Source organism: Cherax quadricarinatus, chromosome 76, assembly GCF_038502225.1.
Source record: "Cherax quadricarinatus isolate ZL_2023a chromosome 76, ASM3850222v1, whole genome shotgun sequence".
In the NCBI taxonomy this organism is placed as follows: Eukaryota; Metazoa; Arthropoda; class Malacostraca; order Decapoda; family Parastacidae; genus Cherax; species Cherax quadricarinatus.
In genome coordinates this window covers 22,424,193-22,451,541 of record NC_091367.1, presented here as the reverse complement: position 1 = coordinate 22,451,541, position 27,349 = coordinate 22,424,193, and the positions used below count along the sequence as shown (strand labels likewise).

Sequence of the window (27,349 nt, the reverse complement as noted above, 5' to 3'; positions counted from 1 at the left end):
AGCTCTGGCAAAGAATTCACATGAAAAACAGCAGAAAACACAGCAGAGGGAGTGAATACATAGTGGTGGAATGCGGTGTGGTGGCGAGGAGCGTTGGTGACTGTAGCATGGGTGAGGCGAGGAAACAGCCACTTCCACTCTCCCACCTACAACACAGGGATACACTCCCACTGGACGACGAAATCACCACAAAACTCGCCTATGGCTTGCTGAAATAGCTGTGCTGAGCTGAACAACAACAGCAGAACATACAAGTGATGCTGAACACGTGACTTGAGAAACAGCGTGGGACGTTGTAGCGTGGGGTCACTGGGACGCCACTTACAATTCTCAAAGAAATTAGGTAAATTTCGGCTAGATCCTGTTTGTACCTGTGTCTGGATGCTGAAACGTGCAGACATGACATCAGGATAACTCGTTGAAAGACGGATGTTTCTAGTGTAGGGTGATGAAGTGAACACAGCTTCATTCTATTTCCTTCCTCTCTCCAGGCAAACACAACTGCTGCAACCACCGCTTCCCACCATTTATAACCAGCTTGTTTGGTGATTCTGGTAGTGTGTGAGTGAATGATACGTCTTCGGAGGCTTCTTTTAACTGCGGTATCTGGGGTGCCCATGCCGTGTGTTAAGTCCCCATTGCCCGGGAGGGTCATGGCCCTGTGAGGAAGAGAGGGAGTAGACTTGTTGACTGCTGCTGGGCCACTGAGTCCGAGTGAGAGTGGGACCAGCGTCCCACTGACCTGGGCAGGCCGAGAGAGAGCAGCACCCGAGTGCCGCGAAATATGAACTAAGCTGGCAGACAGCATAGGCTGTCTGTGCAGACAGTATGGGATGTCTACACTATATACAGAAAATTCAATTCAAATATACACACTCCTGTGAAACTTTTCCTTGGTAGCTGCATCAGAACACAGACATAACACAAGACATTAGATGTCTTTGACATACCTGGCATCTGACTCAACCTAGGTAAAAACTTAATGTGCATAAAAAGCTATAAGGTCAGGAAATGATTGGCTGAAGCATCGAAATGTGTCCAGTCTCTCAATCGATTCGGAGATATTGTTAAAAACGTCTCGTCTCCCTAACGAAATTGGAACAGCAATACAGTGTCCAACAAAACGAGATCACACAACTCTGTCCCTGTTCTTCTTTCAGTCTTCCTTCAACTCTGTCCCTGTTCTTCTTTCAGTCTTCCTTCAACTCTGTCCCTGTTCTTCTTTCAGTCTTCCTTCAACTCTGTCCCTGTTCTTCTTTCAGTCTTCCTTCAACTCTGTCCCTGTTCTTCTTTCAGTCTTCCTTCAACTCTGTCCCTGTTCTTTCAGTCTTGCTTCAACTCTGTCCCTGTTCTTTCAGTGTTGCTTCAACTCTGTCCCTGTTCTTTCAGTCTTCCTTCAACTCTCTCCCTGTTCTTTCAGTCTTGCTTCAACTCTCTCCCTGTTCTTTCAGTCTTCCTTCAACTCTCTCCCTGTTCTTTCAGTCTTCCTTCAACTCTCTCCCTGTTCTTTCAGTCTTCCTTCAACTCTCTCCCTGTTCTCTCAGTCTTGCTTCAACTGTCCCTGTTCTTTCAGTCTTCCTTCAACTGTATCCCTGGAACGCAGGAGGGAGAGATACATGATTATATACACCTGGAAAATCCTAGAGGGACTAGTACCGAACTTGCACACGAAAATCACTCACTACGAAAGCAAAAGACTTGGCAGACGATGCACCATCCCCCCAATGAAAAGCAGGGGTGTCACTAGCACGTTAAGAGACCATACAATAAGTGTCAGGGGCCCGAGACTGTTCAACTGCCTCCCAGCACACATAAGGGGGATTACCAACAGACCCCTGGCAGTCTTCAAGCTGGCACTGGACAAGCACCTAAAGTCGGTTCCTGATCAGCCGGGCTGTGGCTCGTACGTTGGTTTGCGTGCAGCCAGCAGCAACAGCCTGGTTGATCAGGGGCTGATCCACCAGGAGGCCTGGTCACAGACCGGGCCGCGGGGGCGTTGACCCCCGAAACTCTCTCCAGGTAAACTCCAGGTAATCCCTGCTTTTCTTCCAGTTTTCATTCAACTACCATAGAAAATTAGTAACACATCTTGTTCCATTACATTTTTTACTGTGACTAAATAACTTGTATCTCCATCTGAACTCAGTCACTCCACAAAACTGAAGATGATTGAATCAGTTCGAAATAATAAGCCATATTTTTGAAATTGTACCATTTGTTCATTAGCAACCTTTCTTATTGTGCATATGATTGTAGTTAACTGCAAAAGAAACCTTACATGATAGCCTAATTTTTAAGAAATCTTTAAGCATTAGGATTAATTTGCCTGAAGTGTACTTCATACTAGTGTCTTTGTATCCACTATTGTTTTAATACATGTAAACCACGTTATTTGTACCACAGAGAAATAAAATACGTGTAATCTTTTGACTACCGCCCACAGGATGGGTATGGGGTGCATAATAAACATATTAAACTAAACTGTTTCAATACTGAGTGCTGGACACACGTCAGGGAAACCTTATATCAATATTGTGTGTGTGCGTACTCACCTAGTTGTGGTTGCAGGGGTCGATTCACAGCTCCTGGCGCCTCTTCACTGGCTGTTACTAGGTCACTGTTCCCGCTCCACGAGCTTTATGTTACCTCTTCTCAAAACTATGTATTGATCCTGCCTCCACTACATCGCTTCCCAGACTATTCCACTTCCTGACAACTCTGTGACTGAAGAAATACTTCTTAACATCCCTGTAATTCATCCGAGTCTTCAACTTCCAACTGTGTCCCCTTGTTTCTGTGTACTCACCTAATTGTACTCACCTAATTGTGGTTGCAGGGGTCGAGACTCAGCTCCTGGCCCCGCCTCTTCACTGATCGCTACTGGATCCTCTCTCTGCTTCCTGAGCTTTGTCATACCTCTTCTTAAAACTATGTATGGTTCCTGCCTCCACTACTTCACTTGCTAGGCTATTCCACTTGCTGACAACTCTATGACTGAAGAAATACTTCCTAACGTCCCTGTGACTCGTCTGAGTCTTCAGCTTCCAGTTGTGACCCCTTGTCCCTGTGTCCCCTCTCTGGAACATCCTATCTCTGTCCACCTTGTCTATTCCCCACAGTATCTTGTATGTCGTTATCATGTCTCCCCTGACCCTTCTGTCCTCCAGTGTCGTCAGTCCGATTTCCCTTAACCTTTCCTCGTACAACATTCCCTTGAGCTCTGGGACTAGCCTTGTTGCAAACCTTTGTACTTTCTCTAACTTCTTGACGTGCTTGACCAGGTGTGGGTTCCAGACTGGTGCTGCATACTCCAGTATGGGCCTAACATACACAGTGTACAGTGTCTTGAACGATTCCTTATTAAGGTATCGGAACGCTATTCTCAGGTTTGCCAGGCGCCCGTATGCTGCAGCAGTTATTTGGTTGATGTGTGCCTCCGGTGATGTGCTCGGTGTTATGGTCACCCCAAGGTCTTTCTCCCTGAGTGAGGTCTGTAGTCTTTGTCCACCTAGCCTATACTCTGTCTGCGGTCTTCTTTGCCCCTCCCCAATCTTCATGACTTTGCATTTGGCTGGATTGAATTCGAGAAGCCAGTTGCTGGATCACATGTCCAGCCTCTCCAGGTCTCTTTGCAGTCCTGCCTCATCCTCGTCTGATTTAATTCTTCTCATCAACTTCACGTCATCTGCGAACAGGGACACTTCAGAGTCTATTCCTTCCATCATGTCATTCACATATATCAAAAATAGCACTGGTCCTAGAACTGACCCCTGTGGGACCCCGCTCGTAACAGGCGCCCACTGTGATACCTCTTCACGTACCATGACTCGTTGCTGCCTCCTTGTCAGGTATTCCCTTATCCATTGCAGTGCCCTTCCTTTTACGTGTGCCTGATCCTCCAGCTTCTGCACTAATCTCTTGTGGGGAACTGTGTCAAAGGCCTTCCTGCAGTCTAGGAAAACGCAATCTACCCACCCCTCTCTCTCGTGTCTTACTTCTGTTACCTTGTCATAAAACTCCAGGAGGTTTGTGATACAAGATTTGCCTTCCATGAACCCATGCTGGTTTTCATTTATAATCTTGTTCCTTTCCAGGTGTTCGACCACTCTCCTCCTGATAATCTTCTCCATGACTTTGCACACAATACATGTCAGAGACACAGGTCTGTAGTTTAGTGCCTCGTTTCTGTTTCCTTTCTTAAATATGGGGACTACATTAGCTGTCTTCCATTTCTCAGGTAGTTGCCCAGTTTCAAGGGATGTGTTGAAGATTGTGGTTAGAGGCACACACAGCATCTCTGCTCCTTCTCTAAGGACCCATGGGGAGATGTTGTCCGGTCCCATCGCCTTTGAGGTGTCAAGGTCACTTAAGAGCTTCTTCACCTCCTCCTCAGTTGTTCGTATGTCATCCAACACTTGTTGGTATATTCCCTCTTGATGTTCCCTTCTGTGCTGTCTTCCCACAGCCCTTCCTGTCTCTACTGTAAAAACTTCCTTAAATCTCCTGTTCAGCTCCTCACATACCTCCTGATCATTTCTTGTGAGTTCTCCACCTTCTGTCCTTAATCTGATCACCTGGTCTTTGACTGTTGTCTTCCTCCTGATGTGGCTATACAACAGTTTTGGGTCAGTCTTGATTCTCGATGCTATGTCGCTGGGCCTCCCTCCTTACCTGTGCGTACTCATTTCTGGCTCTGCGACTGATCTCCCTATTTTCGTGTGTTCTCTGCCTTCTGTACTTTTTCCATTCTCTATTGCACTTTGTTTTTGCCTCCTTACACCGTCGGGTAAACCAGGGGCTCATTCTGGTCTTCCCGTTGTTACTGTTGCCCTTGGGAATGAACCTTTCCACTGCCTCCTTGCATTTTGTTGCTACATATTCCATCATTTCATTTACTGGCTTTCCTGCCAGTTCTCTGTCCCACTGGACCTCCCGCAGGAAGTTCTTCAACCCTATGTAGTCCCCTCTTTTATAGTCAGGCTTTTCCCATTCTACTCCTGTTATTCTCTCCACTTGCAGCTCTACTATGTATTCAAAGCACAGAACCACGTGGTCGCTAGCTCCTAGGGGACTCTCATACTTGATGTCCTCAATGTCTGAGCTGCCCAGGGTGAACACAAGGTCCAATCTTGCTGGTTCATCCTACCCTCTCACTCTGGTACAGTGTCCTTAACATGTTGGTGCATGAGGTTTTCCAGCACCACGTCCAACATCCTGGCTCTCCATGTTTTGGGACCCCCATGTGGCTCCAGGTTTTCCCAGTCAATCTCCCTGTGGTTGAAATCCCCCATAACCAGCAACTTTGCTCTGCTGGAGTGAGCTCTTCTTGCCACCTCAGCAAGTGTGTCCACCATTGCTCTGTTGCTCTCTTCATATTCCTCTCTTGGCCTCCTGCAGTTCTGTGGTGGATTATACATCACTGCAATGACCACTTTGTGTTCCCCAGACTGAAGTGTACCTGCTATGTAGTCTCTTTCTCCCGTCTCATCTATTCCTTCCATTTTCTCGAATTTCCATCTGTTTTTTACGAGCAGAGCAACCCCACTTCCCCCCCTGCCCCTTCTATGTTTCCTCATGATCTGGTATCCTGGTGGGAAGATTGCATCTGTTATTGTCTCCATGAGCTTTGTTTCTGTAACTGCTATGATGTCTGGGGACTTCTCATTGATTCTTTCTTGCCATTCCTCATGTTTATTCGTTAATCCATCTGCATTTGTGTACCAAACCTTCAACTTCTCTTCTAATACTGTAACTGTGGTGCGGGGGGTGGAAACAGAGGGATCGGTGTGTGATGGTTGGTTTGGATTGTTCAGTTGCCTTGGGGGTGTCGTGGCTGGAGTCCTTCTGCAAGTGTTTCTGGGGGGTGCGCTTGTCCTTCCATTTGATCCTGGGTTATTCTGCTCTCCTTTTTCATTTCCTCCCATTTCTCCTTTCGTTTTTGAACTCTCTCTTTCATTGTCTTCCTTTCGTCCTGTGTTCTGTCTCGGTCGAGGTACACACTCCAGAACTCCTGCTTGCCTCTCAGCCATGCTTTCTCCTGCAGGATCATGGTTTGGGTTGATTCTGCCTTGAAAATTACTTTGAGAGGCCGATTCCTTTTCTTTGTGAACCACCCAATTCTCCGAAAATTTGCCACCTGGGTCATGTCCCCCTCACCTATCACCTTCATGATATCTTCAATCGCTTTTTTCTCCTCCTGCTTTCTTTCATCATAAGTTTCCCCTTTAGCTTCGTCTAGCCCATAGACAAACACGGATCTCTCCCTTTCCACCTCCCACTGTGACTCCCATTGCATCCTCTGATGTGTTTTAGTTCCTTCCCGTGGAGTGTTCCTTCCTTCAGTCCCTTCCCTAGTTATGGCCCCTATGCTTCTTGGTATATCCTTCCTGCTCACCTGCTCCTGGCCCCCACAGGTATCTGGTAAGGTCCTTGCACATGTCCTAGTTCCTTCAATGTCTTCCAACCTCTCTTTCTGTCCTAGTGTGCTCCCTGTCTTTGTTTTGGCCCCATGTGTGTGTGTGTGTGTGTGTGTGTGTGTGTGTGTGTGTGTGTGTGTGTGTGTGTGTGTGTGTGTGTGTGTACTCACCTAATTGTGGTTGCAGGGGTCGAGACTCAGCTCCTGGCCCCGCCTCTTCACTGATCGCTACTGGATCCTCTCTCTCTCTGCTTCCTGAGCTTTGTCATACCTCTTCTTAAAACTATGTATGGTTCCTGCCTCCACTACTTCACTTGCTAGGCTATTCCACTTGCTGACAACTCTATGACTGAAGAAATACTTCCTAACGTCCCTGTGACTCGTCTGAGTCTTCAGCTTCCAGTTGTGACCCCTTGTCCCTGTGTCCCCTCTCTGGAACATCCTATCTCTGTCCACCTTGTCTATTCCCCGCAGTATCTTGTATGTCGTTATCATGTCTCCCCTGACCCTTCTGTCCTCCAGTGTCGTCAGTCCGATTTCCCTTAACCTTTCCTCCTGTGTGTGTGTGTGTGTGTGTGTATACTCACCTATTTGTGGTTGCAGGGGTCGAGTCCTAGCTCCTGGCCCTGCCTCTTCACCTGCTGCTACTGGGTCCTCTCTCTCCCCGCTCCATGAGCTTATCATACCTCGTCTTAAAACTATGTATGGTTCCTGCCTCCACTACATCACTTTCTAGGCTATTTCACTGCCTGACAACTCCATGACTGAAGAAATACTTCTAACATCTCTCTGATTCATCTGTGTCTTCAACTTCCAGTTGTGACCTCTTCAACTTCCAGTTGTGCCCCCTCCCTGGAACATCCAGTCTTTGTCCACCTTGTCTATTCGTGCAGTATTTTATATGTCGTTATCATGTCTCCCCTGACCCTCCTGTCCTCTAGTATCGTCAGGCTGATTTCCCTTAACCTTTCTTCATAAAACATTCCCCTTAGCTCTGAAACTAACCTTGTCGCAATCCTTTGCACTTTCTCTAGTTTCTTGACGTGCTTTGTCAAGTGCGGGTTCCAAACAGGTGCTGCATACTCCAGTATGGGCCTGACGTACACGGTGTACAGTGTCTTGAACGATTCCTTATTAAGGTATCGGAACGCTGTTCTCAGGTTTGCTAGGCGCCCATATGCTGCAGCAGTTACCTGGTTGATGTGTGCTTCCGGAGACATGCTCGGTGTTATACTCACCCCAAGATCTTTCTCCTTGAGCGAGGTCTGCAGTCTTTGGCCACCTAGCCTATACTCTGTCTGCGGTCTTCTTTGCCCTTCCCCTATCTTCATGACTTTGCATTTGGCGGGATTAAATTCGAGAAGCCAGTTGCTGGACCAGGTGTCCAGGTCTCTTTGAAGTCCTGCCCGGTCCTCATCTGATTTAATTCTCCTCATTAACTTCACATCGTCTGCGAACAGGGACACTTCTGAGTCTAACCCTTCCATCATGTCGTTCACATATACCGAAAATAGCACTGGTCCTAGGACCGACCCCTGTGAGACCCCGCTCGTCACAGGTGCCCATTGTGATACATCACTACGTACCATGACTCGTTGTTGCCTCCCTGTCAGGTATTCTCTGATCCATTGTGTGTGTGTGTGTGTGTGTGTGTACACACATTTACAATGCTTGTTGTACACAGCAGTGTAGTTAACCCCACACCAGTACTGACAGTGTTGGATACATGACAGAATAGTTAGGTAGAAACAAGTCATTGCCACTCACTGCAGTTATTCTCATATACAGGAAATGTGCTACAGCAAAAACTAAACTTTTGTAAAACATAAGAAAATTAATATCAACTTAATGAATGAAGAAAGTAGTGCAGAATTGTAACATTCTCAAAAATGATTGAACTTCCATTGTAATAAGTGAACTTTGTACAACATAAAAAATATATATGGAAACCTTACTGAGAAGAATATACTTAATGTATTCTTTGTAGTTTAAATAGAATAATTTGTTATTCTGCTGAATCTTTCAACTTAATATTATGCTGCCAAATATTAAATGAAATCCAAGGTGCATTGTGTGAGAACAAAGGTACACTAGATAAGAATGGTCCACCTGGAGGATGTTCCGGAGAGTCGACACCTTCGCAGCCCAGTGCCTTGATCAGACATCACTGTTGATCGGGGCCTGGTCGACTAGGCTATTACTGCTGGTCGCTTGTAATCCAGTATTCGAACCACAGCCCAGCTGATTCGGCACTGTCTATAGGTATCTTTCAAGTGGTCTCTTTAAAGGCAGCCAGACGTCTGTTGGTAATTCCCCTTATGCATGATGGAAGGAAGTTGAATAATCTTGGGCCCCGGACAAGTATTTTCTCTTAGTGTACTTATAGCATTCCTACTTTTTCTTTGGAGAGATGTTGCACAGCTGCCGAGTCTCCGGTTTCATAGGAAGTGATTTCTGTGCGTATACTTGGGACCAATCCCTCTAGGATTTTCCAGGTGTAAATTATGATGTATATTTCTCACATGCGTTAAAGACAGTACAAGTGAAGACTCCAAACGTTCCCAGTAAATGAAGTGCCTGACTGATACAGTGAAGGTTCATTGTACTTTCTCTAGGTCTGCAATTTCATCTGCCTTGAATAGAGCTGATAGTGTATAGAAATATTCCAGCCTAGAGAGAATAAATGTCTTATAAAGGATCATCACTGGCGTGGCATCCCTGTTTTGAAAGTTCATTATCCATCCTATCATTTTCTTCACAGGTGTGATAATGGCACTGTTGTGATACTTGAAAGTTGGATCCTCTAACATTAACACTCCAAAGTCATTCACAGTACTTTTTTTTTCCTCTAGCAAAAAAAAAGTTTATGGTATACTCCGATCTAGTTATTTCCTGAAGTTTTCCATAACGGGGTGACTGAAATTTGTCCTCATTGAACATCACACGTTTTCCATGGCCCATTGGAAAACTGGGTTTATATCCACTTGGAGACTTACGATGTCCTCAATGTATGACTCGCGCAGTGTCTAGTATCATCTGCAAAGAGTAGACACGATTTACATCTGACTGTCCGATATGAGGATGAGGAACAGGATCTCGGCTAATACTGTGAAACTGAGGTTGTCACTGGATCAGCCGCCCACTTAATTGTTTACCGTTAATCTGTGTGTTCTATTGAGAACAAGGTCACGTTATACGAGAACAAGGGTACGTTATACGAGAACAAGGGTACGTTATACGAGAACAAGGGTATGTTATACGAGAACAAGGGTACGTTATACGAGAACAAGGGTACATTATATGAGAGCAAAGGTACATTAAAACAGCACATATACAGATACACAATTTATTGAACTGCCAAATCAAATTCACGAGTGGCAGGTCATGCAATGAGACCTTACCACTGATAATGTGAGTGGCAGGTCATGCAATAAGACCTTACCACTGATAATGTGAGGGGGAGGTCATGCAATAAGACCTTACCACTGATAATGTGAGTAGCAGGTCATGCAACAAGACCTTACCACTGATAATGTGAGTGGCAGGTCATGCAATAAGACCTTACCACTGATAATGTGAGTGGCAGGTCATGCAATAAGACCTTACCACTGATAATGTGAGGGGCAGGTCATGCAATAAGACCTTACCACAATTTTTATTCGTCCATAAGAGACGTGCTATCCTCTAAATTCATTTTTTTTTCATTTATAATAACTGTTTTGGGTAGAATATAATAATATAGGTAAATACCTTGACAGTACAAAGTTAGTCTGTCACATAAGCCATAATTTTATTCTCACACTTTAAATGCTCATTCCTCAACATAATATTTGTCGTGAATTAGAACTTGTCAGTTACTGACAATGAATTACGAGGATAAATAATCTACTTTCTCTCCTCTGGTCACATGAAAATATTCACAAAATTTCCTAGTTAGAAACACTATATATTAAAAATAAAATTAATACCTTAACATATAAAAAACTGCATTTGTTTTTAAATATTAAACTGCGTCAAAATTAAATTTTTATAATGGCGCCTAAGTCTCTGAGATGAAGTTTCTAAGCTCTGTAATTCAGAGTAAAATGGTATCAGTTTCAGCTTTCCTACTGACAAGCCTCTACAACTGTCTTCCAGGATAATATCTGTTATTTGTATCAGTAGTGCAGTTGCACCGTAACACAAGTAAGAACTAACTCTTAGGTGAAGATGGGAAGTGATGAGGAACATATTTGAGAATTCTGCTCTAAGACCCATTTTAACCTAACTGTATATTGAACATGTTTCTAACAGCACCTCAAGATATTTACATATTGAATCAGGTATATGGTGTCCCGGGATCTTATATTCTGCTCCAGTTTACAAGAGTAACAACAAAACTGTACTGGGTTAAGATGCCTAGTAAAGGTAATGGTGTTTCACTTCTATGACTGATCTCATGTTATCTTGTCATTACAGTGTTAGTCTTCTTGATCAATAAATTTAGATAGTTTTTGTGTTGTACATCTGTTTCCATTCACATCTGAATAATTTTTTAAATTAATGATGTTTATAATTAATTCTCATTACATATAAACGCAAAATATATATAGTATGTACTTCCAGGTTCTTAGTCTTATTATTAATCAAAAATTTGAGTATACATTTGAGCCAAAATAAGGAGATATTAGGTGGAACAATAATACAGTTACTATCACACACACTTCACATATTTCCATAGGGAGGTGCAGGTAAAACCATATCTTTATGCTTTAGTTTCATGTGGGCACGATAGTTGCTGGGATCACTGGCTCGGTAGGGACAAAGATCACACTGGTAAGGCTTCTCTCCCGTGTGGGTTCTGATGTGTTTTTGGAGATCTTTCTTGCAAGTGGCGCGGTAATCACAGTAAGAACAAGAGTGGGGACGACGGTCAACGTGAGCTGACAGGTGAGCACGAAGTCGCTTTCTGCTGCCAGCCAGGAAAGGACAGTCTGGACACCTGCAAAGAATAATAAATATCAGAATTATAATGATAAATGAAGCACTTAGTAAAGAGTGCAAGGAGTGCAGGAGATGGCAGATCAGACACGAAGTTTAGCACTGACTGAGAAGCTGCAAATAACAAGGAGTGTAAAGGACCTGGTGTAAAAATAACACCAAACATATTGCTAGAATTACACATAAACCGTATAAAGGTAGCAGCATGGGAATGACCAGCCAACCTCATAACAGCACTAGGTAACTGCAAAAAAGAACCCTTCAAAATACTTTATACGATTTTTTTTTATATATTTTATTTAAAACTTCAGGCACAAAATGTATATAGGTACATAAATTAATATGTAACAAGATACAGGTGGCGAGCAATAATCAACTGTGACTACACAAGCTACTGAAATACGCACATACATAATGACATCAGAAATGACTGCACTCAAATCAAACACTGCTATGTACTGTGCTTCACGTAAACAGATAGTGCTATAAAAAAAACGATGGATACCTACTCAGTAAAGTTTACACTCCCCCCCCCCCCGTGGAAACATTCCATTTTCACATTAGAATACACAGTGACAAATCTCTGATACTTAAACATTTACAAGAACATGAAAAACTTCAATGACAATATATAAACAAATCCAGCCAGTAAACGGCTAACATTATAAATACAAATAATATCAATCCTTCATATACACTATGGTATAAATCATAACGACAAAACAGTCATTGATGTTAATTAACGTCTCATAATATATATATATCCTAATAACACGCTATATACATAAACCTACCAAAAACAAAAAAAAAATTACACAGTTCCTGCTGTACATCACATCCTACAGAGAAAGGACAACAGTTGACATCTAAAATAATTGTGACCATGTGTTTCGTATGACCTGCTATTGCAGAGATTACAATACCATGTCAACCGACATAAGCGAGTATACACAAAATTCAAGAAGAATGCCTCGTATGGTAGAAGCCTAGATACCCACATACCCCGAAGGCTGAGCACACATACTACCTTTGAGAAAAGGTCTTAACTGCGCACAGACTCAGGATGCAGTGTGCTCAAAACAAACACCAGAACTCCTTGCAAGGAAGACAATAAAGAGTAAAGCAAATATGATAAGCATATCACACATATAAACACCTCGAGGAAGCTATAGAACACTCACACAACACAAACACCAATCACACAAAGTGCCCACTGCATCATGTCTGACCCATCAGGCTTCCCTGCTGTAGGTCCAGCATCCCACAGACCCAGACGAAAAAGCTCACCCCACCCAAAACCATTCTAACTCGCAATCCCACACACACAGACAGTCAGACCACTGTGACACACTCCTCTCCTCACTCTCCTCACGCACCCAATCGCACCCCTCCCTGGGGGCGACCAGCCCATTCTTACTCCTGACAATCTATAAAACCCATAAATCCCTCAACTTAAAATCCCTATAACCCTCCGGAAAATCCCTCTCCCACCTCCCTCCATATATTTCCCTGCTGCGACACTTCGTCCTATAAAAAGTTGCAGCTAGGGCCATCCTACATTCCCCTGCCCCTTTATCTCTCATGACCCACAATATAAAGACAAAATCAACTACTAAGTAAGCCACCACCCTTTGAACCTTCACCTCTACCCCACCTACATCTAAACTTAGTGCTCTTAATACCGACAACCCCCCCTCTCCACATACTGAATCACTTTCCACATCCATTCCCTCACAACCCCTAGACATTCCCAAAAGTCGACTACATGAAACATCTACCCCACAATCCTGACACATCCTACCCTCCCTGATCTGTCAATTATGTAAAACTACCCCGGATGGCAAGATCCCATGAAGAAACCTTTACATTACCTCCCTCGCACGCGGCTGGATATGCAACCCTTTGAACCATCCCAAAATGTCTTCCCATGCGTACATCGGGTACGTCCCTTCCACAGCCACTGCCTCCCTAGGCCATAGCTTCCTCTCTATGGACCCTACCTGCATGTTCTTTGGATCTCTGACGAGCATTAAGACATGCAACATCTCCTCACAATCTCACAAATCCCGTCCCCTCCACCATCTCCGAATATCTCCTTGCACAATCCCCAACCCTCCACCCCCCTCCCCACCCTCAGGAACCTGTGCTTCATGTAGATGCTCTTCAACCTTCGTTCCAAGTGAATTAACCCCAGCCCTCCCCTAGCTACCAGGAGCATTACCCCCCCCCTTAAGCAATCACATCCTGAACCCCAAATAAACCGGAAAACCTTACCCAACAATCTCCGAACATCCCCATACACCAAAGATTACAATGCTGCCACATGCCAGATTTTGTTAAATATAAACACACTGACCACAATGACCGTCTGGTGTAGCGTAAGATGTGTCAGCCGCAACCCAGACATTCCCAGCACTATCTACTACACCCTTTGAATTAACCTCACTCTGTGCATCACCCATATACACCACCCTGCAGATCTTTAGCTGATCCACAACACATCACCTCGCCCCGTTACCCTCACCCTCCCACCCATTCCATGCCCCTAATCTCATGAGCTTTGATTTATCCACATTCACCGCCATACCTGTTGCTGCCCCAAAAACATCCATGACTCTCCCCAGACCCTTCAATCCCTCCCTCCCACTCACTAGGACTGTCATGTCATCAACATAACCTATGATACCAGGTCTCCCACCACTCAGATCATCAATCACCCCCTCCTGTATGCACCATTCCACTGCCCTGTAAAAAGGGTTCTGTAAACATGCAAATAGCATTTGTGATAGAGGGCAGCCCTGTCTCAATCCCCTGCCCATGCACACATGCGACCCCACCCTCCCATTAATCTGCACACACATGCCGGCTCCCTGATATAAAGTATGCGCCCATCTCACTATTTCCTCCCCAAACCCCTGCCACCTCATGATTCTCCGCAATGCATTCCTCTTGACGCTATCATACGCCGCCCTCCAATCAAGCGCTAATACCCCTCCCCCCCTTCATGCGTACTCTCAATGAACCTTCTAATGACCCCATGCCCCTTGCACACTGATGTCCCCGGTACCCCACACTGTCCCCTACTATAACCTTACCAATGACCCTCTTAAAACAGTTTCCCAATATTTTCGCAAAGAGTTTGTAGTCCGCACACATGAGTGATATCATTTGATAATCCCTCACCATATACTGCCTATCACCCTTTGGTACAAAAACAACAATCGCTGTCACTTGCAACTCCCAATTCACCCCTCTCTTTCATGACAAACAATTTCACCAAAAATTCATTCAATACATCCTAATGCTGTATATAAAAGTCGATAGGCAGCCCATCTATCCCCGGCGCCTTACCCTGACTCATGCCCATTAATGCCGTCCACACCACCACCTCTACGATATTCCCCTGTAACTTTTCCCTGTCATCCCTGTCAAGCACACACTGCACCCAATCTCCCATCTCCCTTAACACCCCCACACTCACTCCTGCACTTCTCATATGCACTAAGCCAACCATCTACATACCCCCCCATCCCCTCCATTGCAACCAGCTCTTGCCCCTCCCTATACCCCTCCATTTCCTCATGGACCCACAATCCTACCATTTCCATAGCAATATGCTGATGCACCTGCCCTCGCAGGACACACCGATGGCCTATCACCCTATATCACCTCCTCTAACCCCCCTAAAACCCTTACCACATTGAACCGTTCACTTTGCAATTCCCTGAGTATCCTTCAATCCCTATGTCTGCCACTGGGGCTCCCACCCCCCTCCCTCTCTCATAACACTCCCTTAACTGCCCCTCAAGATGCCTAATAAGCCCATAAGCCAGCTGGTTCTCATGCCTCCCCTGGCGTACATAGAATTCCTGAATCCTCGTTTTTGTCGTTGTATCCCACCAGTCTAACACACACCCCTCCACGCTCATCCCTTCCCACAACCTTTCCCACAAATGTGCAAATAAGACCCTCCCCTCGACATCTTTAAGTAACCAAACATTCAATTTCCAATAGCTCTTATACCTGTTTGGCAATCCCTCCCATCCCAATTCCACCAAAACACCTCTGTGATCTGAAAAGACCACATCCAAGACACTCTCTGTACCACTGCTTTTCTAATCATATACAGTCTGTCCAGCCTTGCCGCATACCCCTGCTTCACAAAGGTGTGCTCTGCCTCCCACGCTGCACCCCACAACATCCACCAACCCCACCCCAGTTAACAGCTCCCTCAAAATGCCAGAACAATATCCTGCCCCCCCTAGGTTCTACATCCCTATGATGGATCACACAATTCCAATCACCTCCCACCACAGCTGCTGCCGGCAGCGACCTCAGGTGATATATCAGCACATCATGTACAAACTCGTTCTTAACCTGACCTTCCCCCTCCTCCAGGCCATAAATACACACAAAGGTGACCTTCTCCCTCCCCCACATCCCATTCACTTGTATAACCCTCCCCACCCTCCTCGCAGTGATGTACAGTAAACGGGCTAGCCTCCTCCATCAAAATAGCCACACCTCCTTTCAATCTCAGTGAGTGTGCCGCATATACAGTGTACCCCTCAATCACCAACATAAAACCCGGCTTGTGACTGTGCCCTTGTACAACCAACATCTATACCATACCTAATTATAAAGTCACGAAACCATGCACACTTCCTTTCGTTTCTCAATCCATTAATATAGTGAGACTCTTGAAGATGTCAGAGGAGGTTTCCATTTACACACAGCTACACCCCTTTCCCCCTTCCTCCTAATACTCCCTTGGTCCTCATATGCCCCTCTGGGACCACTTTTCACAGGTCCCTTGCCCCTGGATCCTCCAGGTCCACACTCCTCTACATTCACCCAAACCTTTTTACCTGAACACTGTGCCGGGGTGAGCACATCTTCCATATCTGAAAACACAGCTGCTCTCTTCCATGACCCTCTAGCCTTCTTCCCAACATCCTTCCAGAAGCCATCTGCATGCACTTCCACCACCACAGCACAGCTCTGCAAAGCAGCATCAACGTGAACCTCCGACAGGCCCTCCCCCATGCCTCCCAGAACCAGGGCACCCACAAGCCCCTCAACGGAGACCTCACTTTGGGTTCCTAACCCTTTGAGGGTTTTCGTCGTACTAGTACGTCTTACGCGTAGGGGTTTTTGACGTACTAGTACTCATAAATTCTAGCGGCCTCAAATCTAGTGGGAGAAAGCTGGTAGGCCTTTATATGAAAGAATGGGTCTATGTGGTCAGTGTGCACAGTCTAAAAAAAATCCTGCAGCACACAGTGCATAATGAGAAAAAAAAAACTTTGACCATTTTTTTTTAATAAATCAGCGACTTTGCAGTGTATTTTCGTATGGTATTTATTGTTGTATTCTAGTTTTCTTGGTCTCATTTTATAGAATGGAAGACATATTACTGAAATTGAGATGATTTTGACTGGTTTTACAATGAAAGGTGCCTTGAAATTGAGCTCAAAGTAGCAGAAATGTTCGATTTTTACCAAATTTCAAAAGTAAACAAATCGTGCCAAGAGTGCAATACACGTCAACTGGTGAGTCTAATATTCTTTCACAAGTGCACCAATAATATTTATACCATTTTTTACACTAATGCAGTAGTCTGCATAACAGTAAATCTTATATTTTTTGTGAGAATAAAAATTCAAAGTGGAAAGCAAAAGAATATAAGAGGGGCCTTGAGACGTGACTAATGACCAGAGGAAATGTCATTTTAGTGCCAGGAATGTCTATCTTGTTTATTCTGGACCCTATTCCGAAATTGGCATCTTTTGAAATTTGTGTGAAATTGGCAAAATTGCTAAATTCTGACCACTGTACTGGATAGTTGAATTTATAAATGGGTGGTTTCTTGCACCCATTCGATAGAAAAAATGGAGTTCTAGCGAATTATTCATGTTTTTTGTCGACTAGTACAGTGAAATTGGCCGAAAATGGGGCTCAAAGTGGGCAAAATCGCCGATGCGTAAACATCGCCGAGACCGCTAACTTTGCGAGAGCATAATTCCGTAAGTTTTCTATCAAATTTCAAACTTTTGGTGTCGTTATGATCGGGAAAAGATTCTCTATCTTTTCATAGGAGAAAATAATTTTTTTTTTTTTTTAAATTTGGCCGACCCTGAGAACGAGTTTCGGAGAGGGCCTGTCGACCCTCAAAGGGCTAACAGGTCGTGGAGCACTGTGTCAATGGTGGCCTCCATGTCCCTGTCCTCACCAAGTGGCACCTCACTTATGTTCCACTGTGCCTGTCTGGAAGAGCTCAGCTCCCCCAGAAGCGTTAAACACTCTCCCTCCATCAATTCTGCCTCATTCACCTCCACACACCAAGCCTTATGCAAAGTAGGCTTCTCTGGTCTTGCCTCCTCCATCTTCTGTTCCTCTGGTGCCTCCTTACATAGATCATTCACCTGCAAACCCTGCCATCGAACACACTGCACAGCAATGTGGTCATAGGCGCCCCACAAGTGACAAGTACATCGTTGCCCTGCATAGATCACCATCACTTGTGTCCTGAAGTCATCAAGTTGCACATAGGAAGGAATGGGATGCCATAATGTCATTTTCAAAGAGAAACTTCCATCAGGCATCCCAGCATATGATCCTTCCTTCCAATTCCCCAACATCGCCATGTGAACTGTCCCACATTTTTCAAACACGGCACGCAGGTCCGCCTCATCAGCCTCGAAAGGCACATTCCATATATCTTCACCCATGTGTAGTAGCGGGACACATCATGGAGCCTCACCATCACAGCAGGCCATACCATGGGCAGGAATAGAACCTGCGATCAGAGAGCCTCAAAACTCCAGACTGTCGCGTTAGCCACTGGACCAGCTAATGTGATGGTCTGGAGCTTTGAGGCTCTGATCGCGGGTTCTATCCTCGCCCATGGTATGGTTTATTTGCAATCGTGTCATTATGATTTCGTGAGTCATCACAGCAGGATTCACTGGCATACAAATATCCTGAAATCTGGCGACCTTGTCTTCATATACACTAGTGTTGCGAAACTTCATGAAGATTTGGTATGCACCATTTGTGAGGGAAAAGTTCAATAGATAGGAGTAGCGATATAGTAACAATAGTTTCATTGCCGGCTACTAGTTAAGGTAGGGTAAGTCAAGCTCCCGTTTTTCCCGCCTTTTTTCCCCTCCCTGAAAGTGATAGTTTGACTGCTGGCTGCTTGTTAAGGTAGGGTCAGTCTAGCTCCCGCTATCCCTTCCCCTCCCTCTTCCCCCCCCCCGGAAGGTGACGTGTGGGGCTCTGGTCAAACAGTAAATCACTCGACTCACAGCTCCCAACACTACTGTAAGTACATGCCTGCCTTATATTCTAGTGGATTTATTGGTTGAAAGCTTCACTTTTGACCAATAATAAACTTAGTCCTTTCAGTCTTGCTCTAGGTTGACTGTTGCAATAATCACCACATCTTTTGGGTATTGTACTTGCCATGGAGAGTGATTTTTAAGCAGTGGGTAACCTGTCTATCTTTTCAGCTTGGATGACAGAGAGGGTCACCTGTCAATCAACGAGAAGAACAGGAGACGGACTAACATCCTGGAGATGTCCCATTTTGGATTTAATTACCTGTGCACCTGTATGAAATTGCAGGACGTAACCCCACATCATTGCAGCGGTAAAGAACCTGCTTTCCTGTCATCGGGATACTACTCACGGCGATACTCTGCGAAGAACTAGCCAGTGGTGGTCACCAACACCTGCGAACCCCCCCCCACATCAGCAACGGCTACGATTTCAACAACAGTGTCACCAACACCAGACACCCCTATATTTATTTATTTATTTATTTAAAAATTTGTGCACACATACAGAGGTACAAAAAATACAGAAAAGAGCAGTATGCCAAAGCCACTTATACTATGCATAGCATTACGGGCTGGCTTAAAATTAACTTAAGATGAACTAAGCAATGATGACATCGGTGATAAAACTTTAATGTAAACAGATTACTATAAAGCACAAGTGAGTATTACAAAGACAGGTCATATGGTTGTATGCATTGTTGTACATTCAGTAGAATGGAGTATTCTGTTAGGTAGTGTATTTAAAAAATAATAAAGTTAGATTGGGTTTTAGGTTTAACATTTATGTGATATAATTGTGAGAAACATTTAAGATATACAATTTATAAGGTTCAGTTATTCAGTATTTATTTGGTTTTGGGTGAGTAAGTGATCTTTGAGAAGAGACTTGAATTTATAAACAGGTAGTGTTTCTTTTATATTTACAGGTAATGAGTTCCAGATTTTAGGGCCTTTTATGTGCATTGAGTTTTTGCAAAGTGTGAGATGGACACGAGGAACATCAAAGAGTGATCTGTGCCTTGTGTTATGGTCATGCGTTCTGTTGAGGTTGGCAAGGAGATGTTTGAGGGGAGGGTTAATATCAGAGTTAAGTGTTCTATGTATGTAATAGGTGCAGTAATAAGTATGAATGTTTTGTATGGTGTATTGAATATTGGTGGAGTGTGCTGCCTATAGTGAGAATTTGTTATCATTCTAACTGCAGCCTTTTGTTGGGTAATTAGTGGTCTGAGATGGTTACTTGTTGTTGAGCCCCATGCACAAATTCCATAGGTGAGATAGGGGTAAATAAGAGAGTGATATAGGGCCAGGAGGGCTGACTGTGGAGCATAGTACCGTATCTTCGATAGTATGCCTACAGTCTTGGAAATTTTCTTAGAAATTTGTTGTATATGTGTATGAAATTTGAGTCTATTATCAATTGAATTCAGTTATCATTTATATTTTTCATTTTTCATTTTCTTTAATGTAGGATTAATATTTCATATTTAAGTGTTTTATATTTTATATTTTCTATATAATAAAGTGTTTATGTTTGTCTGTTATTATTTCTTTTTCTATTCACTAATTTTCCTGAGGAGGAGCCAGCCTTGGTAATACTGTCTGAAGTTGTTACAGGGCTGAGTAAGCCTTCACACCATTCAACGCCACACCATACAGCTCTTCATTTGCTATACCGTATGTGTCCCTGATGATGGCAGGCAGTAAAAGCTGAGCTGAATGGGCATACACAGCCCCACATACCACTTCAATGCCGACTGTTTACCCGTCGTCTACCCTGCTGCGCCATTTTCCAAATATCAAGGTGTCTCCAGTTGACAGCAGGGGGCAGGCTCAGCGCATGTCTGCTCGTCCCGAGGGTTGAGCGACGAATGAATGGAGAATCTCCGAAAGGTCCAAAAGTATGCAAGCAGACTAGTACGAAAACTGAAGGAGCAAATGAAGAGAGGCTGAAGAAAATGAACGATGACCTTGGCTGAGAGAACGAGGAGAAACATGATTAATATATAAAAAATCCCAAGAGGAACTGATAGGGGGATATGAACAAAGTATTTAAATTAAGAGTACCAGGGTCAAGGAGACCCAGATGGAAGCTGAAGAGACAAATGAGCCACAGGGATGTTAAGAACTATTTCTTGAGTATCTTGGTAGTTAAGCTGTGGAACGACTTGCATGGAGAAGTGGAGGAGGTAGACTCAATACACAGCTTCAAGAACAACTGTGATAATGCCCAAGAGGCCAGAAGTCAGTGATGCCTGTCAAAGTGGTGAAGAAGGCAGGGTTAAGAGCCGAGTGTCGACCCCCGTAAGGAAATCGGCGAGTACACATAATATGCTGCGCATAAATACCAGGACATTTACTAGTAATCAGTGGGGACTGCTACAGCAGATACTAGGGTTTACTAGGTGACTCGAAAAGAGAAATAAATATTGTTGTGTATTATAAAAAGAGTGAAAATGGCAGGCGTTAGGGGGTACAGGCTGCCATAATTATATTTATCTTTCTCCCGCAATTTTGTGAAGGAAATCAGTCATGGGGGCTGGAAAAGGAGAATGGGGGTAATAGCACCCTGGACAGTAAAAGCCCAACAGTTGCCATCCTACCAAAAACGTAAATGTCACTATCGCCACAAGGTATGACAACACCGCATACTCAAAACAAAAACAGTGGCACACAGCTCTTATTGCAGTGCTGTTAAGTGTTGATATCCAAACTAATCCAGGACCTCAAACTATTGTGCAGAAGCAAAACAGACAGATAAGTGACGGTGATAATGACGGTCTAGTAGCTAGGAATGATAACCTTAACTCCTTATGTAATGCATACATAGGTCAATGTGAGACAATACAGCCATTCTTATTATCTCAAACACCACCAAACATGTGCATACACTGTACTAAATTACGAAAGAACAGAAAACACACCTTATGTAAAATGTGTAAGGGGTGGGTGCATAATGGATGCGTGTTCAATTATAGTAATGGTGCCAGAATTCATTTTGTGTGTAACAAATGCACTTTGGCACAGTTACCCTTTAGCAATGATGACTGATTTTAATTTTAATACAAATGACCCATTGCCATATACTGATGAATATAATTGTTTTATGAAAACAGGCCTTCACTTTATTCATGTCAACGCAAGATCACTTTTTCCAAAACTGGCAGAGATTAGGATTCTAGCTAATAGAACTAGGGCGGCAGTTATATACATCTCTGAACCTTGCTTGGATGATACGGTGACTGACTATGAGGTCAAAATATAAGTTTACAATATAAAACCCTTAGATAGGAACAGAAAGGGTGGTGGAGTATGTGCCTACATTACAAATGACTTAGCTTACAAACCAAGACCTGATTTAAATAAACTGGAGATTCTATGGTTTAAAGTGCTGCTTCCCAAGACCAAACCCATCTTAGTAGGAACTAGTTACCGCCCTCTTACCCAGGACCAGTTCTTAGAACACTTTTCCAGTCTTGTCCGGACTTGAAAACAATTGCAAGACAGTAATACTGGGAGACTTCAATATCTGTTTTCAGCAGCAAAATAACAGGCTATGCAGAAGGTATAAGCAAATTCTAGGTTTAAATAGTTACACTCAACTAATTGATACACCAACCAGCAAATAATAGAGCCTACTAGACTGGAGAATACACTAGACCTCATCTTCACTAACAATGATGATCTGATAAGAAATGTCACCATATCAAAAACAATATACTCAGATCACAACATAATTGAGGTTCAGACATGTATGCGTGGAGCCCCAGACCGACATAATGAGACTAGTCACGAGGGAGCATTCACCAAATTCAACTTCAATAACAAAAACATAAAGTGGGACCAAGTAAACCAATTCCTAACCGATATAAGCTGGGAAGATATACTAAGCAACACAGACCCCAACTTATGCCTAGAACAGATTAACTTGGTGGCACTTGATGTTTGCACAAGGCTTATTCCTCTAAGAAAAAGGAGGAGTAGATGTAAAATAGAAAGAGACAGGCGCTCCCTTTACAGGCGACGGAAAAGAATAACAGAGCGGCTAAAAGAGGTCAATATACATGTATCTGAAATGCGTAGGGAGACACTGGTCAGAGAAATAGCAAGCATCGAACTTAAGCTAAAAGAATCCTTTAGGAGTCAGGAATCGCGGGAAGAACTAAAAGCCATAAATGAAATCGAAAGAAACCCAAAGTATTTCTTCTCCTATGCCAAATCAAAATCGAGAACAACATCCAGTATTGGGCCCCTACTTAAACAAGATGGGTCCTACACAGATGACAGCAAGGAAATGAGTGAGCTACTCAAGTCCCAGTATGACTCAGTTTTTAGCAAGCCGCTAACCAGACTGAGAGTTGAAGATCAAAATGAATTTTTTATGAGAGTCACAAAATTTGATTAACACAAGCCTATCCGATGTTATCCTGACGCCAAATGACTTCGAACAGGCGATAAATGACATGCCCATGCACTCTGCCCCAGGGCCAGACTCATGGAACTCTGTGTTCATCAAGACCTGCAAGAAGCCCCTATCACGAGCCTTTTCCATCTTATGGAGAGGGAGCATGGACACGGGGGTCGTCCCACAGTTACTAAAAACAACAGACATAGCCCCACTCCACAAAGGGGGCAGTAAAGCAACAGCAAAGAACTACAGACCAATAGCACTAACATCCCATATCATAAAAATCTTTGAAAGGGTCCTAAGAAGCAAGAACACCACCCATCTAGAAACCCATCAGTTACACAACCCAGGGCAACATGGGTTTAGAACAGGTCGCTCCTGTCTGTCTCAACTATTGGATCACTATGACAAGGTCCTAAATGCACTAGAAGACAAAAAGAATGCAGATGTAATATATACAGACTTTGCAAAAGCCTTCGACAAGTGTGACCATGGCGTAATAGCGCACAAAATACGTGCTAAAGGAATAACAGGAAAAGTCGGTCGATGGATCTATAATTTCCTCACTAACAGAACACAGAGAGTAGTCGTCAACAGAGTAAAGTCCGAGGCAGCTACGGTGAAAAGCTCTGTTCCACAAGGCACAGTACTCGCTCCCATCTTGTTCCTCATCCTCATATCCGACATAGACAAGGATGTCAGCCACAGCACCGTGTCTTCCTTTGCAGATGACACCCGAATCTGCATGACAGTGTCTTCCATTGCAGACACTGCAAGGCTCCAGGCGGACATCAACCAAATCTTTCAGTGGGCTGCAGAAAACAATATGAAGTTCAACGATGAGAAATTTCAATTACGTACTCAGATATGGTAAACATGAGGAAATTAAATCTTCATCAGAGTACAAAACAAATTCTGGCCACAAAATAGAGCGAAACACCAACGTCAAAGACCTGGGAGTGATCATGTCGGAAGATCTCAACTTCAAGGACCATAACATTGTATCAATCGCATCTGCTAGAAAAATGACAGGATGGATAATGAGAACCTTCAAAACTAGGGAGGCCAAGCCCATGATGACACTCTTCAGGTCACTTGTTCTATCTAGGCTGGAATATTGCTGCACACTAACAGCACCTTTCAAGGCAGGTGAAATTGCCGACCTAGAAAATGTACAGAGAACTTTCACGGCGCGCATAACAGTGATAAAACACCTCACTGGGAGCGCTTGAGGTTCCTAAACCTGTATTCCCTGGAATGCAGGAGGGAGAGATACATGATTATATACACCTGGAAAATCCTAGAGGGACTAGTACCGAACTTGCACACGAAAATCACTCACTACGAAAGCAAAAGACTTGACAAACGATGCATCATCCCCCCAATGAAAAGCAGGGGTGTCACTAGCACGTTAAGAGACCATACAATAAGTGTCAGGGGCCCGAGACTGTTCAACTGCCTCCCAGCACACATAAGGGGGATTACCAACAGACCCCTGGCAGTCTTCAAGCTGGCACTGGACAAGCACCTAAAGTCAGTTCCTGATCAGCCGGGCCGTGGCTCGTACGTTGGTTTGCGTGCAGCCAGCAGCAACAGCCTGGTTGATCAGGCTCTGATCCACCAGGAGGCCTGGTCACAGACCGGGCCGTGGGGGCGTTGACCCCCGGAACTCTCTCCAGGTAAACTCCAGGTAAACCCGGATCACACAGTTCTCAGCCACCCTAATTGACCACATACTTTGTAACCGCTCTGAGAACATTAGTCAGTCAGGCGTCATTACCACAGGCCCTAGTAATCATTTCATCATTTACTGCACCAGGAAAATCACTAGGGATAGGATAGGCCTACACAGGACAATAAAAATGAGGTCAACTAGAAACTAGAGTAAAGAGACACTGGTAAATAGGCTACACAATTGTGACTGGACAGAGATAACAAGTTGCATGGACGTAAACGATGCCTGGGAAAAATTCAAAACAATGTTCACTACCAGGGCCGGATTAAGAAGTCTCCGGGCCCTAGGCTATTCAGATTGGCGGGGCCCCTTTGAGTTACGGGTAAGTGAAGCAACCCCTTCCAGCTTGGGGGTGGGGGGGGGTCGGTGTGAGCCTGTTTAAGGTCTAATTAAATACATTCTGGCTATTCAGATTAAAGTTAATAGGGAAAGTACATCAAGACAACCAAAACCATTTACCAACAGCCATTATAACTATCTTGTTAAATCATGCATTTTAAAGAGAATAAGCTCAAGACAGCATAGTATTACTAGATTAGGCTATTAATTAACCCTTTCAGGGTCCGTCCCATAGATCTACGGCTTTACGTTCAGGGTCCAAACCATAGATCTACGCCATGAGCTCAGCTCACTCTGATAAACTGTGAGTGGTACATTTGGGCCTAGATATGAGAGAATACATCTATGTGGTATGTGTGCACCACATAAAACAGATCCTACAGCACACTGTGTATAATGAGAGAAAAAACTTAAATCATGATTTTTCGATTAAAACAGCAACTTTGCAGTGTTTTCTCGTATGTTTTTTATAGTTGTATTTGCGATTTCTTGGTCTCATTTGATAGAATGGAAGACATATTACAGAAATAGAGATGATTTTGATTGGTTTTAGCACTGGAAATGGCTTGAAACTGAGCTCAAAGTAGCGGAAATGTTAAATTTTTGCCGATATTCAAGAGTAAACAAACGACCTCACACGTCTAATACACGTCAGCTGGTGGGTCTAATATACATTCACAAATATGGTGATGATATTTATACAATTATTACAGTATTGCATAACAGTAAATCTTCTATTTTTTGGTGAATAAAAATTAATTATGTGAATAAAAAATCAAAATGGAATTTATTTGTAAAGCCTCAAAACATAACTAATGAACAGAGGAAACGTTAGTTTAGTGCCAGGAATGCCTACATTGTTTATTCTGGACCCTATTTTGAAATTGGAATATTTTGAACTTTGTGTTAAATTGGCCAAATTAACAATTTCCGATCACTTTATTTTGTAGTTGAAACAGTTGACTTGGCGATTTCTTGTGCTCAATCGATAGAATAGAAGTAATACTAGTGAAATAGCTAAGAATTTGGTTGATTGGAATAATGTAATTGGCCTAAAATGGGAGTCAAAGTCGGCAAAATCGCCGATTCGTAAATGTCGCTGACACATCAAAATTCGCGAGAGCATAATTTCGTCAGTTTTCCACCAAATTTCGTACTTTTTGTTTTATTACCTTCACAAAAAGATTCTCTACGATTTCATAAGAAAAAATAACAAATTTTTTTTTTTTAAATTCTTGGACACTGGTGCGTGACTCCAGATTTGGGCCTTGGACCCTGAAAGGGTTAAAGTAGTGACATCATGTACCTATTATATTCAGCATAACCACTACAGCACTATTATTCCCTTTATAAATCACTGACCATTATTGTTATCATTGCATCATGCATAAGACTATCAAATCATATAAACTCAAGAAAATAAAGAATTGTTTATATTCACAGGCACTTCTTAAATAAACTTTTTTCTGGATTTCATATTGGCAAAATCATCTATTATATTCTGAAAATCAATATTTCTTGTTAGATCCGACTCAATGGTCAACAAGGCTAGGTTACACAATTTGTCTTGGCTCATTGTTGAACGGAGCTGGTTTTTCACTCTTTTCAAAACAGAAAATGAATGTTCTCCTTCACAGTTAGTAGCTGGAAGTGTTAGGTAAAGGCGATACACTATGTCAGCACAGGACAAAGTGCTTTTAAAACCTACAAACGGAAGTCAGTTTGCGTTTTTAGGTTTTTCTTTATAGTAGTTTTACCAAAAATGCGTCTTTACTGGTCCATGCGTCTTTACTGGTCAAGTAACCCTGTCAGGTACCTCCCTTAACATTTAGAGGCGAAAACAAACATTTATCCATACACATCAATGTCTATCAACAACACTTGATGACACTACATACGTCTTCTCTCACCCGAGCCCAGTCACGCTAGCCAATACCGTAAATACCGAATTACAGAAAATATCTACCTGGATGAGGACTAACAAACTTACACTAAACATTGACAAAACCTACTTCATTCAGTTTGGTAACAGAGCTACAGATGTCCCTCTTAACATAATGATAAACGGATCACCTATCACAAAACTAACAGAGGGAAAATTCTTAGGAATTCACCTTGATAATAGACTC

The 27,349-nt window shown here is 43.4% G+C and overlaps 1 protein-coding gene across 1 annotated transcript in view; it reads right to left on the bottom strand.

The window, feature by feature from the left end:
* Window positions 1-9,747: 9,747 nt before the first annotated feature.
* Window positions 9,748-27,349, bottom strand: part of LOC128703657 (protein tramtrack, beta isoform) — a gene marked incomplete at its 5' end in the record, with an annotated part of 506,533 nt that continues 488,931 nt past the window's right edge. Inside the window, 1 exon segment of the mRNA XM_070101378.1 lies at window positions 9,748-11,396. Within this exon segment, the coding sequence (XP_069957479.1) occupies window positions 11,120-11,396 (277 nt within the window).